The sequence below is a fragment of the Labrus bergylta genome, chromosome 10, assembly GCF_963930695.1.
Source record: "Labrus bergylta chromosome 10, fLabBer1.1, whole genome shotgun sequence".
Taxonomy (NCBI): Eukaryota; Metazoa; Chordata; class Actinopteri; order Labriformes; family Labridae; genus Labrus; species Labrus bergylta.
Window position 1 is genome coordinate 11,201,109 of NC_089204.1, and position 17,156 is coordinate 11,218,264.

The 17,156-nt window shown below is 41.2% G+C and overlaps 1 protein-coding gene across 1 annotated transcript in view; it reads right to left on the minus strand.

The window, feature by feature from the left end:
- The window catches only part of slc30a6 (solute carrier family 30 member 6), a 63,024-nt gene that overhangs the window by 26,059 nt on the left and 19,809 nt on the right, over window positions 1–17,156 (minus strand). The window contains exons 5-8 of the mRNA XM_020626883.2: window positions 10,574–10,616; window positions 10,209–10,274; window positions 4,410–4,490; window positions 2,330–2,365 (exon numbers count right to left, since the gene is read on the minus strand). Coding sequence (XP_020482539.2) covers window positions 2,330–2,365; window positions 4,410–4,490; window positions 10,209–10,274; window positions 10,574–10,616 — 226 coding nt within the window. The remainder of the gene's footprint in view (window positions 1–2,329; window positions 2,366–4,409; window positions 4,491–10,208; window positions 10,275–10,573; window positions 10,617–17,156) is intronic.

The window sequence follows — 17,156 nt, forward strand, 5'->3', positions numbered from 1 at the left end:
GAGGCAGTCCTGCACATGCTCAGCTTCAGCAGCTAGTAGAAAGGAATCAGAAGCTGGTGACGTTGCTGGTTTATTTATTTTTTTCCAATTCCAATAGTTGAAACGATCTTGTTTGAACAGAAAAAAAACCTATTTATCAGTCCTAATTTTATTTCTATTTATCTTATCAAGTTCAACTTTGAAATAAACCACACACACACACACACACACACACACACACACACACACACACACACACACACACACACACACACACACACACACACACACACACACACACACACACACACACACACACACACACACACACACACACACACACACACACACACACACACACACACACACACACACACACACACACACACACACACACACACACACACACACACACACAGAGCTAGCTCACTAATCACACAGGACAATCCTTTTAAGAGCCTAAAAATTGTTCTAAACAATCAGCAGGAGGTGAAGGGCTGCCCGACAGTGAGCCACAATAACGTGATGACCCCGACCGATCACCCCCACCTCCCTGTAAGAACAGATTAAAAAGAGAGAGAGAATGTGCGAGTCTGTCTCTCCGCCCAGCAGACACCTGTCCCTCTGGTTAGCGTCTGTCTCACATGCTGACCAATCACATCCACTCAGAGAGGAAGGGAGCGAGAGAGAAGAGGGGAGTGAAGGGAGAGGGGATGAGGGGAGAGAAACGAGGGGGGTAATCTTGTCACAGGAGACAGGTTTAAGTCTTGCTGTGTTTAAGGTTATAAAAGCCGTCACTAATCTGTTTTATTATGGAGAGAAGAAGGGAGACAGAAAGGGGAAGAGGGAGAAGAGCTTGTGAACTTCCCATAATGATGATTTTGTTGGGCAAAAGAAGAAAAAAGAGCAATCAAAGACAGAAAACAGAGAAAGACTTGAACATAGGAATAATTAGCCTCGTTTATCCACTTTGTTTTAATTCTACAAGGTAACTTAAAGGTCACATATTATTCTCATTTTCAACATGTTTAAATAAGTCTCAGAGCTCCCCAAAAGATGTCTGTGAAGTTTCTTGTTCAAAATCCACTCTGAGCCTGTATTTGATCATGCCTATAAACCCCTCTATTTCAGCCCTGCTCAGAACAAGCTGTTTCTGTGTCTGTAGCTTTAAATGCCAGCGAGCTGTGTCTTTACACGCCCCTCTCTGGAAGGGAATGTGGCTCATGCCTTCTTCCACCATGCCCAATTGTTTACAGTGGAAAGGCAGACTCAGAAGGCAGAACAAACACCTAACTGCGGGTGTGTCGCCCACCTGGGGGAGGGGTAACTGTGATGTCACAAATGGAAAATCTCAGCCCAAATGCGAAATGTTTTCTGCCTCCAGCTTCTTAAAGCTCTTGTGAGGAACTTTTGGTTTGTGTAGATTTTGGGGACCCCTGTGGAGATCTTCTCTTTTATGGATTTTTCCCTCTAAATGTTTCACGAGTGCTTATTTAGAAAAAAAATCTCATCCTGCTTTCTTTTCACTGTCAAACTTGTCACTCATCCTGAATCTTTGCTGTAGAAAATGTAAAGAAAAAGGCTGGTTTTGAAGGAAGGTTAATCACTTAGTCAATAACTACCACACAAAAGCAACTTCAGACATTAAAAATAACTACCGGTACTATTATGTAGAAATAATCAAGTTTAATGCTGATAATCTTGTTTGTTTTTGTAGCTCATGAAGAGTTATGATTAATTTTTCATAATCAGCTAAAAAACCCTGAAAGAAGCTTTAAATGTGACGATCTGCTGCTTTTTTGTAAGTTATGAAAGGAAATAAAGAGCTTTGGACATGTGGCAGTTCTTGGGAGAGAACAAGTCATAATCATTATGTGAGCTAGTATTTGAATGAATGAGACGAGTCTGATTTTTTTTTGAGTAAAAGACTTATTTCTGTTAACTGTTAGCTAATAAACATTTGTGCAGGTCAGGTCTTCCTCTTTTAATTTAGTTGGATTATTGGGTGTTTGTTCTGTGCTGGTGAAAACCTGAGGCAGGTGAGTGAATGAACTGTGCTGGTGTGAACGCTGTCATAGTAGGACATTATCAATGTACACTCAGTCACTCAGATTCTTGGAATCTCTGACTGTGTCATTCCGTCTGTTTCTCTGACCCACATGTTTGGGGATGTTCTGTTCAGACAACAGCTGGCATGGTGTCTGTGTGTGTGTGTGTGTGTGTGTGTGTGTGTGTGTGTGTGTGTGTGCGAGACTGAACCATGTTGTGTCTGTTTTATTTATGGATGTAATAAGGGAATTTGTTTATCTGTGCAAGTGTGCGTGTGTTTGCATGGAGTGGTTATACTTACGTGTGGACCTCGGGCTGCTCCATGAAGCGCTCCACACTGACAAAACACACAAAAACACAGTCAACAACAGTGGCCAGGTGGGATTACTCTCTGTGTGTGTGTGTGAGAGTGAAAGTGAGAGAGCGAGGGATAGAGACAAGAGACAAGGAGTGAACAAACAGAGAGAAACAGGAAAAAATTAACGCACTCAAACACAAAGACACAGCCCGTATCTCCCTCTGTGGAGCCATAAACAATGTCTGTGGTTGGAGTGTGTGTGTCTCTTTTCTCGCTAAGAGAAAGAGATTAATTCAGAGAAACCTAAAAATCAGATAGTTTGCACAAACAGCGGGAGAAACTTGGAGTTAAGTGTCTTGCATAGTATATTTTCTGATACTAGATACCACATTCACAGCTTTATCCAATGGATTCTGCTACTGGTATTCAGATATACTCATACGTATAGGGACTTTGAACTGCAATCATCTTACAAATAGAAAAGATGCAATACAAACAAAGCTCTTTACTATTGATACAGTTTATGATGTAAAAACAAACAAACACTAAGCTGTGTCTGAATCCTGAAGAGTTTAAAATCTATCTCAGTCACTTTGAATTAAAATGATGAAGTTACGGCCCTATCAGTTTATTGAGTCTGGAGCATCCCGACTGCATCACGATGGACTTTTTTCACTGTTGATCTAATGTTTGACAATATTATGAACTACCCCTCGAAACAAGTCTGTTATATTTCTATTTTATGAAATAGAAGAAAATAAACTTTAGTTGCTTTGGTGGATTAAGTGTCTGCAAATTTTAGTTGAGCAGCCAAACGCACACAAATATCTGCACATGAAATTGTCAGCATGCCAGCTGCTTGACCTGCATTTGCGTGTGATTGTGTGTATGTGTTATAATATTGGAAATACCCCTCCCTTCCCTGAGAACTGACCGCAAGACAACCCCACACGGGATGCCTGGAGGTAACTGTGTGTGCGTGTGTATGGGTAAGAAAGAATGGCACAGCCTGGCAGTGACATTCCCACAGCCCTAAAAAATTCACAAGTGCGCACACACAAACACACCCCAACCCCCCCCCCCCCCCCCCCCCCCCCACACCCACACACACCCATTCCCCTTTAACAGTAAATCCTCGACCACCCCTTTAAAGCATGACTTTGTACTAATATGATGACAGACATTGGTGTGAACAGATTTCAGCAGACACACACAAACAAACATATAGTTTAGAAGTGTCAGTGTTTTTTAAAGGATTTAACAAGTTTAAAAGCAATTTATCAAACCTGTTGTACTTTATCTGTTCTTTAACTTAAATGTCATTAGTGAAGCACACTATAAACAATAGCATTCTGATATTAACTTCTAAGCTTGTTCTATTACAAAGCATGACATACAAAGGAAAAAATAACAAATAAAAGCTTTTGGCAGACTAATTAATGGACCCATGTTATTCAGATATTGTATGCTAATTTAAGGTGAAGAACATGAAGGAAACTATCTGGATACTGTATGAAGCTGTACTCAAACAGTAACAATTTCCCTGAGTGAGGATTGTGTTAATTATCCAAGTTAGAGTAATTACAGCCTTTGTTGCCAGATTGAAAGTGTAGAGAAGTGGCACGAATATCCTGGGGTGTAATTACAACATTTTTTTCCATTGTTGAAAGGCGAAGTTTAGCTGAGAAGGAACAAAAACATGCACCCTGGGTGGAAGAAGGACTCTGGTGAGATTATTAGTGAGGAACATGAACAAAGATAAGAGGGAAAAACAATTGAAAATATTCAGTGTATTGCTCTGGAAATTCTAATTCAGTGGTTACGCTAAGTCATGCTAAGAGAATAATTGATATTTTAATTAAGAGAGACAGAATGAGGGAGACAAAGAAGCACAACAAAGACAAAGATGCAGACATGGGATCTTAATCTGGCTCAAATTGCAGACAAAATCTTTTTTTATTTATTTATTTTTAATCAAAAGTATTAGTCACATTTAGGGCTTCTTGTCTTGTTTATAGTTTTTAAGTGCTTTTTGTGAGAATGAGCGAGTGTTTCTGTATATGTGTAAGGTAGAAACACGCACCTCTCCTTCAGGATGAACAATGCTCCCAGTTGTATAAGAACAGTTGAAGCAAACACCGCCAGAACCTCCAATCTTTCAAACCTGTGGAGTGGAGAGAGGGAGAGAAAGAGAGCAGGAGAGATTGTTAACCAGAGTGAGAGAAACCTTTCCAGGCAACATCAAATCTCTCTTTCGTTCAAAGACCAGCATTGACTGGTCCACAATGCAGAGACTCGACTAGTCCAGGTGGTGGATGCACTGGATTTATAAAACAAGACATGGCAACATCGGGAAACAGATTACAGAAAACAGTAAAAGCACCATTTCTCTTTCTGGGAGTTCTTGATCTACCTTTACTATTTTCCTTTGGACTGCTGGAGTTGACGGCCTGCTGTCGAGGACATGCCTGACTCCTACATCAATTAATATCAGTCATACTATTATTATTACTGGTGTAATGCTAAAATCCAACTGCTTTAATTGATATCATCAGTCCATATATCAACATCATAGTTAAAAAGTAGAGCTGCTGACCTTAACTTCTCATGATGTTGTCAATACTTTGCTGTTCCTGCTGATATTACACATACCGGTACTTATACCATTATTTTTTTCACTTTTAGCTTAGGTTTTATGAGCTGTTGTTGTTGCTCTGTTTGTTTGTCTCTATTTTTCTGCATCCCACGTTTAAAGCCTAACACAGTCTCAGCAGACGGCTGTTCAACCGGAGTCTGGTTCTGCTCGATGTTTCTGCCTGTTAAAGGACATTTCCTCTGCCACTGTTACTTGCTGCTAAATGTCACCAAGTGTTTTGCTCACTTCATGGTGGATTCATCTTGGTTGTCCGTAAATAACAATAAAAACAAAAAGTATTGTCTAGACTTGCTCCTTTTGAATAAATTGGTTCCACACAAAAAATATATTTTCCTAATCTACTTTTATTGGAAGCAAAGATCATAATTGAAACTAGAAAATTCCTTTTAACATTTGAGAGATAAATTGGCTTATTTCGTCGATTCCCATGGGTTGTAGTTTGTGGGATTTTTTGTGGTGTTTTTGCTATTTTTGAGATACCCATGATGACGAGGGTAGTCTCTTAGATCGTCACACGCCATTTAAGCTGCACATTGTGATGTATCAGTTGTTCAATTTGTGGTGACCATGTCGAAACAGAGGGTTGAATATTTGTTCGGAAGACGAATAATAATGGAAACTTTGCAAAGCAGCCACAATAATAAAAGTGGAATATCAACCTTCATAACCTCCCCCTCAAAATTACACATACAAAAGGAAGTTTTGCAATATTTATTACAACCTACAACATGCCTCAGAATCTCCCTACTGTCTTGGTAAAATCAAGAATTTTAGGTCTCCTTTTTCCAAAGCTCAGCAAGTATCAATCGAACTTCAAGGCCGGGGGCATAGATATATCGCCTCAATCCAAAAGTGTTACACGACATACCAACAAATATCAGCATTACTTCAAACATTATGTCATCTTTATTGTTAAAACGAAAATGAGCCTGCGTATTAACATGTACAATCATCAACGTTTTTCTTGACTTCATAAAAAAAACATTATTGAGAGAGGCCCGGTGTGTTTTCTTACCGCCTTAGTATTTATAGCAGTACATGTGTGAAAGAAGTAAAACAGTCCCCAGTATTAATAGACATGCATCATTTGAGAGAAGAAAAAGAAGCAAGAAGGCACCAGCAACAGAACGCCAATATACAGTTGTAACTGTTGCCGACCTCCTCACCTCATCACAAGGTCACGGGGTCGATCCCGTCGCAGTCTGTCCATGAGCCGCTTTGTCTCAGTGAGCGGTCTGCTGGGCTTATGGGGGTTAAAGCTGATGCTGACTGTCAGTGATCTGATGCACTGTGTCTTTACAGAAGCTATAAAGACTATAAGACTATAAAGAACTAAACTGAGAGCCTTTGTGCATGCTAAGTGAAGTGCATTATACATGTATACATGACACATCACCACATCACATGCGGAGGCAACTTTCAACAAAGTGCTCCATGCAGGCCTGGATATGCAGAGCTCAGTGTACAAGTGTTTGTTCTTTCTTTTACAAGCAGTTCCCATATTGTACCTATATGGAAAGTACTTTTCTACTAGTGGTAGATATATTAGAATATATAATACACATTACTACTAGAGGCTACATTCACATAACATCTACTGTAGTCCTTTAAGAATGCTATTGTCTGATGTCACCCCAGCCTATGATACAAGCCTATGCTAAGAGTGAAAGAAACTACAATAACATGTGTGTGTGTCTTCTCGTGTATGTGAGTCAATCCTCCATCCCCAGTAAACATAGACAACCTATTAACCTCTACGTGTCTGCTCGAGGTCATTGGTTGGACAAATGACTCTCTTTAACACACACACACACACACACACACACACACACACACACACACACACACACACACACACACACACACACACACACACACACACACACACACACACACACACACACACACACACACACACACACACACACACACACACACACACACACACACACACACACACACACACACACACACACACACACACACACACACACACAGCGCTGTTTAGCCTGATCACTTCTATGCTGCTAAGTCAAAGGTCGAGCTCTGTACCACCAACAGCCTGTGGTTAATCTAAATGGGCGCCACAGAGACGTCCTGCCGTCTGCTGGATGCTGACATACATACAAGGTTTGTAGAGAGATGGTGGTCTATACAACTGCTGCCTGTAACATTCAAAACCCTTTAATGACACCAATAGTTCGTATTCCTTAAAAAACAGCAGATAAATAACTCCACCAATCTATTTATCTTCTATAAAAGTTGATCACTATATAATCACAATCTGTCTAATAGATATTAAAGAGCTCATATTATGCCCTTTTTGAGGTTTGTATATTTCATCTATGTAACTACTTTTGTACGTTCACAATAGCTAAAGTCTGAAAAAAGTGTCTGTTTTCATGTACTGCTCCTCCTTGCTCCCTCTATGCTCTGAGTCCGTCAGCTACACTCTGTTGAGCCCACACTGTTAGACCCCACGTGGGCCAAGTCTGCTCTGATTGGTCTGCCGATCCGCTCTGTCCTTATTGGTCAGTTGCTCAGCACGCTTCTCGGAAATTTCAACATGCGCTGCTGGGCTTGCCACAACGAGCCAATGGGCTTAGATCAGTGATCTCACACTGACAATGATGCCGCACTGACACATTTTTATCGAGGGGGGCTAGAACCGAGCGTTACATGCAGCTAATGCTGCAGCTAACAGGAGGAGGTAGGAGAAGCCGCGTTTCCGCGGACTTTGAATTTTTGCACATAGATGTGCCTAAACATGCACAGGACACTTGGAAAACACACTAAAGAGCATATAAAACCAGAAAAAGCATAATATGGGACCTTTAAGACATGGATTGTATTCTTCACTCTTCAAGTACATTTGGTTCACAATCATTAATGACATTATTATGACGTTTACAGGGGGACAATCAGGCCTGAAAATGAAATCTCACGGCCAATTCAGAATTTTAGATGTGATTCTCTGGATTAAACTATACAACATTCAGAGGTTTGCTAAAGGACCAAACTTTACTATTTTTAGACTAATCAGGAGCCATTTTAATATATTTGGGTCCAAATGACCAAAAGTAGATTGCTTTAGCTGGCACATGCCTAACACACTCTGTAGTGCTCCTTTCTGCAATGATGTCAGACACTAGAATCTTACTCTTGTTCTATCAGTGGCTCAAACAACCAGTTTTTTGTGGCTTTACTTTGAGCATCTCCAGCATATGGGTGGTCCAAGGTAGGAGAGTCTCCCAGATAACAACTATGACCTAATGCTTAATTTCTTTCTGTGTTCTACATCTAGTAACTTCTACAGAACACACAATATTCACTTATTCAACCCAGCCAGACCAAATCAAACAACCTGAGCCATTGAACACGAGAAAAAATCTGAGGGGAAAGCTGATTTGAATATTTCCCAGACAAACTGGCTCTGCTCCTACAAGGTTTAAAAAGAGTCAAAAAGCTGCTGCTAGTTAAACCGGCCTATCTGAGGTGTTGTTCAGCTGCTGGCAAAACATACGCACCAACAGGAGGCTGAATGAACACACACTTTCATGCATAGATTCCACACATGTATACACAAACATAGGCTTTATGAGGGCTAAGTGAAGCATTAAATCAGATTTCCACTCCATCACCACTCTCCCACACCTCAGGGTTAGAGGTCACCCGTCAGCTGCAAATACGCACATGGTGAATAAGAGAGTGCAAATGATGCGTTAAATGCTGAGCAACTGGATTAACAAAGTTAACCTTACATAAAGCTATATTCAGACCAAAAGGTGAGATATGTCCTTTCTTTACATGATATTTGAATTCCTGATCATTTGAGGTTATACACATTGGTTTAAAAAAACTACAAATGTATCTTTCCAAAGATGCCAAAAAAAAAAAAAAAAAACTGCTGTTGTGTCTGGATTCATATGATAACATTGTGGTGCACACAGTTCAGTACATGTCACCTGCATCTCCATGAACTGTGTCTGGATTAATCTATTGCCTCATCAAACTACTTGAGGTTGATCAGTGCACAGTTTGATGACTTGTTAGCTGGGATCAGTGCCAGGGTTTCTTGGAAGGAAACCAAACACCTGCTTTCCGTTTCAATTGCAGAGCGCCTGTCCATCTGTGTCCTCTAAGAGACAGTTTGACTGGGTCCAGAAGTTCACACAGAGGCTGAAAGCTGGCTGTTTGTAGTGCAATGAAAACAGAATAAACACATTCTGTTGTGATTTCATTGAAAGGAACAGGTTGAATGGTCAAAGATGTTTGGATCAACTGTCCTGGTGCAATCTGAGGGCACTGGGAGAGTTCAACGCTGATAGGTTGTGTCTGTGCTGAAGGTGTTGGCATGCTCAAGACAGGCGGGAATCTGAATCTATCTCTGTCCTTGCTTTTATTTTGTCTTTAAATTGTGCAACACGAAAGATCTGGTTACCTTTTCGCTGTAAATTTTCATCAGGATAATATCAACATAGAGAAGCTTTGGCAGCACATTGTCATTTGATGTATAACTCCAGTTGTTTGTTGTTGGGATATGGCCTTCAAACAAATTAAAAAATATCACATTTATTGGGAGACAATTACTTTCTAGTTCTTTTTGGTGAAAAGGTAGAATAAGTAGCATTGCTTGTTGCAGCTTGTGAACACAACTTTCAAACTGGGCCTCTCCTCCTGGGCTGTCCATCACCAGAAGAACACACTCACTGCAGCACGTCGTGTGTACGTTTACTGTTTGTAGCTACACTGCAAGCTACCACATGCTAGAATATGTTAACCCCCTGATGTTTGGCACCTGTGTGTCCAACAGAAAACTGGCCAACTGAGCATCCGCTATACTCGCCGGTTTAAATCCAGTCCAATCACTGAATTGTGTCCACTCCCGAAAAACATGAAAATCCAGGCAGAGTAGAGGGTCTCTGAAGACACCACCACATGTGTATGGAGGCCCATACGTGATGATTGAGCAGCATTGCTTTTGATTTCTCTATTTTATATTTTAGGAAAAAGCTACTGACTCTATTTTTAACCCTGTACTGCTGCACTTTTATTTTAACAGACACTGAATTGACACTTATGTCATATTAAAGTATTACATGATACTTTTACAAGTAATACATTTGCCTTCAGGGCCATCAAAGGGTCTGTGTGGTATTGCTTGGATGACATGAAGTTTATTCTCAGAGAGTGGGTGTAATGTGCAGATGTTCATGGTGAACTCACCCGAAGGAGTAGACCTGACTGGGTTTCTTCATGGTCACCCAGGAACTGATGAGACAGGTGATCAGACTAAGAGAGGGGAGGAGGGAAGGAAAGAGGAAGGATAACAGGGGAGGAGTGATAAGTTATTGAAGAAGGGATGGAAGACAAGAAAAACACAGTGGTCATCCACAGTTCATCCACAGCTGAATGTTTAATAGTGTTTCTTTATTGATTACATTTCCAATTTAAAGTTAAGTTATCCCATTATATTTTTAATAAATGATGAAAGATTCAATAAAAATAAAAAATAGATAATGTTTTAATAATCCAAACAATGAGGGTCACAACATTTACATAAGTTGTTTTTTAAGGCAGAGCAAACTCACCTAAAAAGGTCGAAGATGGTGAGGTAAGTGTAGGCAGTTAAGGCTGAAATAAAAAAAACAGAGAAAGAAAGACATCAGAATTCATATATTTTGTGCATTGCAAAATCATGTAAACGCTCAGAACCAAGAACATGTTTGATCAGTAGATCTCAGGGACAGAAGATGTTTAAGCTGCAGGTTCAGGACGACGTTTGGCTGATCCAAACAGATGCACACAAGAGAGAAAACCTGCTGTCTGATGTGGAAAAAAATATCTGGTTTTAAAGATATTCAAAATAAATATAAAAAAGTTCCATTTTTGTAACAAACTGATTTGACCCACTGAAATGCGCCCCCAAAAAACACAAGGGTAACAGTTGCTGAACACATGCACTACTTGATTTTAGTTCAATGTAGTTTATATTAGTTTGTTTATAATTAATCAATGTTATCCGACTGAAAGCCATAAATAATCTGCTTAGAAATTACAAAAACATTTCCTGTTATTCAACAAGCCTTAGAATAATATAGATTTCATGTTTACTCAGACAACTTTATTTATCTAACAGGACAATTTGGTTTGTAAAGTCTATCCAGATGATGAACACACACTGTCAACCGCACAGCAGACAGTTTGCCAACAGATGAGACAATAGATGAATCAGTACATTAACACAGATACCCACTGGCACCCTCGTGTTTACTTTGATATACAAGTAACTGCTGAATTTGATTCAGTTTCCAGGGCAACAGGCTTGTTTGAAGGCTTTTGGGGGCAGCCAGCAGATAACAACCCAAAACTAACAACCAATATAAAACTTCCTCCTCTGTGTGCTGGTCATTGATTACAGTCGTACAGTCAACGTGAGACACGAGAATGGAGATGATGTTCAGACATGTTGTCTAAAACTGGATTATTATCTGCATGACAATCTGTATGATATCTGTTAGCGGGATTAATTAAACAAACTAACTTCTATGTAATCGTTTACTTACTTGCTCTCCACGTGGATATTTTTCTCCATACAACCAATGCTTGCACTTGATTGGAAAATTCCAACCAGCAAGAAGACTCTGGTCTTTTGCCTAAAGATTGTGCATTCACCTGTAAAAATATATGATTGTGTCTTAATGAGGGTTTCACTTTCAAGTCATTGAGTCAGCCCACAGTCAGCCAGTCACTCGGGCATTCACTGAGGCAATCACCTGGACTACGACCTGGCTCGGAACCGATTAGCCAGTATGCAAACAGGTAAGCCGAGGGGTCAGTTAGCCAGTTAGTAGGCCAATTAGTCAGTCAGCCAACAAGCCAATGAAGTCACTGCACACTTCCCCGTCTCATATTTGTCTGACAGTCTGTCTGCCTAACTGTCCATCTTACAGCCTGCCGACCTGCTCTCTGTAATCAGGCTGTGCTTTGGGGGATGAGGAGAGCGGATTAGAGCGGCTTTGTGCTCAGAAGAACATTTTGTTTCCCCACTACCGGCGTTGATGTTGGCCAACCTGACGCTGGGTAATCCTGATAAAGCAACTCGCAACAATGACCTGGAGAGACAGATGCACAGAGAGAGAGAGAAAGCGAGCGAGCGAGAGAGAGAGAGAGAGAGAGAGAGAGACGGGCAGCAGGACTGAGACTGAGTGACACAGCGACAAGCAGGGAGAGAGAGAGAGAAAGAGACTAAGAGGAAGGCAGATGGGTAACTGGGTGACTGAAAGGTTGAGGCAGACAGACGGGCAGAGAGAGAGAGTTTAAAAGACAGAAAGACAGGGTGGCAGACATGAACACAGACAGGCAGACAAAGAGAAAGTGAATGAAAGAGAGTGAGGGACAACCCCTTACATTGATGAAATAGGAACAGAGAGTAAGGAGGAAAACATCTAGGAAAGGAAAACAAAAGCAGAACCGAACCAAGTCAAACACAGCTGTGTAATGAACTTGGTATATTAACCTACAATGCCAAACGTTGACTCCACACAAAACGGGATAAAGAAATGTTAAACGGTCACATGCAGGGTTACTGCTATTCATTTTACACTGAAAGCTCAACTTTCACCGCTACACCGCTGATTGTGAGTGAAACATTCTGACTTATTTCCAAATCAAGTCAGTGTGTCATCAAGTAACATTCTATCAGTTATTAGGTTTAACTTTTACTGTGACGTATAGTGCTGGATGGTGAAAACAAGATGCTGCGTTAACTTTCATGTGTTTGACACTTTAGTCAAACCTTTTTTTTTTTCTTTAGGTGTCAGAGACAGAGGCGTCATTGTCTTGAATAACTCCCTAGCTGGTCATTCTTGGTGTACCCAAAAAGCCCCAACACTGCTGTCTTCACTCATTTCTTTAGTAGATAAAAAGATTTGCTGCTGTGTGCCTTTGCAATGCTAATGTAGTGAAGCCTTTCTGATAAGCACAACACATTGAGCTAGAGCATCCCAGACAGGTGTCACTTTGTTTATGCAGGTTATGCCAAAAATTATATAGCAGCCCCCTTTTTTTTTTAACTTAAGAACAGAAACCCCTGGTGTATCGGAGCCTTCACCTAAGGCCTCATGATAAATCAACCGTGATAAGATTGCAGGTTTAAAAAAAAGGTCGAGCAACGTTTGTATTTTGGAATCATAAGTAGTGTTGTGCTTTGTTCACTATTCTATAGTGTTTAAAGTCAACTTCCTCCTGCTGTTATTTTGATATGCAGCAGGTCATCCTCCCATAGGGATCAATGCGGTTTGATGTCATCTTGTTGTGTTGAATCAAAAGCTGCAGACAAAAACAGCAATAATAACACAAACGCTGACATCAACGTGACCCTGAAACAGGCCCGGACCAAATCAATACATGGCCTTAAGTTTCCCTTCGCTGTGCTGTGGATAGGTTTACATATAACCACACACACACACACACACACAGGTTCAGTTTCTTTATAAATCTCCTGCTTACAAACACTGACACCCAGAGGACGTGTGGATGTGTACCAGATCAACAAATACAAAAGACAGGACATCATTCTTGTATAAAACACACACCCACACACAAGAGGAAGGATAGAGAATGTGATGCATGCCGTAGAGAGGAGAGGAGAGGAGAACTCTTCCCCTTTTTTTCACAATATGCAAAAACTTCCACACTGATCATCACTATCAATATTTCCCTAGATCCCCTCCTTTGCTTCTTCTAAACTGTCCCTCTCAAGGCGAGATGAAGAGGGAGATGAACAAGAAAAAGAAGGAAGGAAAGGTGAAAGATTAGGAAGATGCTGAAGAAGTGAGGGAAGGGAGAGACAGATGAGAGAGAGAAATACGAGCAGGATGATAAATATTTAATGCTGTCGGTAGAAGAGCAGCCATAACACACGCACGCACGCACGCACGCACGCACGCACGCACGCACGCACGCACGCACGCACGCACGCACGCACGCACGCACGCACGCACGCACGCACGCACGCACGCACGCACGCACGCACGCACGCACGCACGCACGCACGCACGCACGCACGCACGCACGCACGCGTGCAGGTGTTGCGTTTTACATCATTTGTGTCACACATGACATCGGGCTTCGTAATTTAACTAGCATGAAGAGTGTTCTTGTTTTGACCCTGACGATGAACTTTGAATAATGTAATCGAGTTACTTGATGCCTATCCCAAAATAAACCATTAACCACAACATCACTTAAACCTCTTGGCCCACCACTGGCTGTTATTAACAAACAAATGAGGATATGATGCTTGACATCAGTGTGGTTTCTACTTTAGTTTATGCTCCCATTTGTTGTATTTGAAGGAAGAAACACATTCAAGATTTTGTCACATGGTTTGGAAGTTGGCTAAACTCCACCATTGCAGTCGTGTTCCTTTTTGTAAAGCTTGTCTGACTTAGCAACAGCAACTATAAGGGTCAGTACTTAAGCAAGGTCAATCTTTGGACACCCAGGACACCCTATATGCAAAAGGACTGATGAAAAGTAAGGTAAGTTGTATTAATCATAGCGCAAATACTTTGTTTTTAGAAGCTGATTCATTGGTAAGTTTTAGGAGAAGGTTTAAAGATTTAGTTAATGTTTTTTTGGACTTATATTATTACATCCACACATTCAAACACATCGATAAAAACAAACAAGCGTGCAGATTGAGGAGCTGGATGTGCTAACCACAGCAAACAGCAGCTTGCTGTCATCGGTTCCGGTAAACAGTAAACTGAGACCAAGAACTCACACACAGTGGGTCGTGGTGTCAGGTCAGCCTTTTGTGCAGATGTAAACTAAAAGCTTTTATTGAACGTCTCAAATGCTGAGGTGAGGTGAGGAGGAGGAGGAGGAGGAGGAGGAGGAGGAGGAGGAGGTGGAGACAATGATATAAGAAGAGGACAAGAATAATTAGGAGGGGGAGGCTGCATTTGCTGAGAACAGTGCCCACTGCTGATGGAGAAACATGAGCCTGGACCCCAGAGCGACTCACACACACACACACACACACAAAAATAAACACGACAGACATACAAACACATACTCAGGAAGGGCACGTTCACAATACTAGTGATCACAGTGTTTTCTTAATATTAACATGCATTCACATGGAGGCATATTGAAAGTACTGAAACTCGACTTACACAGTCACGTCTTTCTGCTATCACACAGATAGTTTGTCATCCTCACATATGTCAAGAAGCTTCTGTCGATATGAAACCATAGCAGACTAAAATGGATTCTTTGGGCTCCATGTGGGATTTGGGAGGCAGCTGGTGGTGATATGTTAAACCGAAAAACACAGCCACTTACCCAGCCTCATGCCCCCCTGTGCCCTGACCCTGTACCCTGCAAACCCCCTGCTGATAATAATCAATGTAACATCATCTGTTGAAACAAAATGACCATTAGCTAAACTAAGTGCTGGCATGTTAAAGCTTCTCCTGCTGACCTGGGGGCTGAATTTATCAAGCAGTCATAACAGGCTAATATTTCCACATTTATGCAAAAGCCGGGGCTTTAGGTGTCAAAATAGCAGCTTTTTATGACCATGATTTCTTGACTTCTGTCTCTGTTAAGGCCCTGACACACCAAGCAGACAGCAAAGAACTAGTGGCCACGAAGGCTGACTGTGGCATCGCCTCCCGTCGCCTTTGTCATGGCCAAAAAGTTGCACTTAAACAGATTGCAAAGACTACAGCCGACAGCCTCTCACCAACCGCACTGACGCCGACTGACACCTATTTAACATGTCGAAACGGCTGAAAGAAGGCAGACGGGTAGCGCCGGAGTTGAACACATCACAAAAATTAGGGTGACAATCGCTCACCGACGGTCAAACCAGGACTATGAGGATTATGAACTGATGATTCATGGATTAACACGGTTGTAAGATTTACGTTTAAAATATGAGATAAATCAAATACAGAGAAACCGCTCCTTGGCTAGCTAAGTGGTATTAACCCATAGGTTCTTTACATTTTAAAAACAGATGTGTTATTTGACCCTGCAAAGATCAAACTCCGACACCATGAGTTGAACCAGAAGTATTCGAGGTGCCTGGCAGTCAACACAGGACACTAAACCGTTCCCCATTCTGCAGGCTGAACGTCATCAAATGAGAGGAAGCTGCATTTCAGTTTTGCATCATTTAATCTATTAAGCATATTTTATCTATTTTATCTGGAAACATCAATGATATGATTTTTCTTTCATTGGTTTCATACACTAAAGAAAAACTAATCTTACATCAACAAGTTATTTAGCTTGAAGCCAAAGTGCTCTGCAGTGTATTGTCCTTTTACAGTGTATAATCTCCCACGGGAGCAGAGCTACAGACATCAGACTGTTTAGGTGATCGAGTCACACTGAGAGCAAAGCAGATGTGGTGGCTGTTTAGGGAGAAAGAGGAGCTGAAGACACACACTCTCACACTCTCTCTCTCACACACACACACACACATACAAGGTTACTGAGTGTGTTAGCTGAACTGAAGGCCCCGTGGGATGCTCTGCTTCACCAGCTGTGTTCTGACACACAGGAACATCAAGGGCCTGGGGAAACCACAAACGCACACACATAAACACACACACACACACACACACACACACACACACACACACACACACACACACTGCTCCAATCCCATTTGCACACTCGGCCAACTAAAAAAAACAAACTTATGGATATGCACACATACAGTACAGTAGAAAATATGAGCCTTATTTATCATGGGTCCTTTTTTCAGTCTCAATATTCATTATCTTATATTTAAAAAAAAACAAATTGCTGTATTTTATTCCTTACTGTCCAACATCTGTTAGTTTTTACAAATGAATGACACAATAAAAGTATCTCGTTCTTTTGTTTTGACAATGATGAGAAAGGTGCAGAGCAGAAGAGAGAGGAAAAACAAGCAGGAAGATGAGGAGGAGGGAAAGTATGAAGAAGGGAGGGAGGATGACAAGGAGGAGGATGAGATGCCTTTATTGGTCTTCGGAGCAGACACTTGACCTGGTTTCTTGCTCTGGGATGAAAACAGCTGGAGACACTCAAACACACAGGGGTTCACATGTATACTGGCAGACACATCAACATGTGCAATAATTCAGTACATTTTGTTGAGTCAGATAT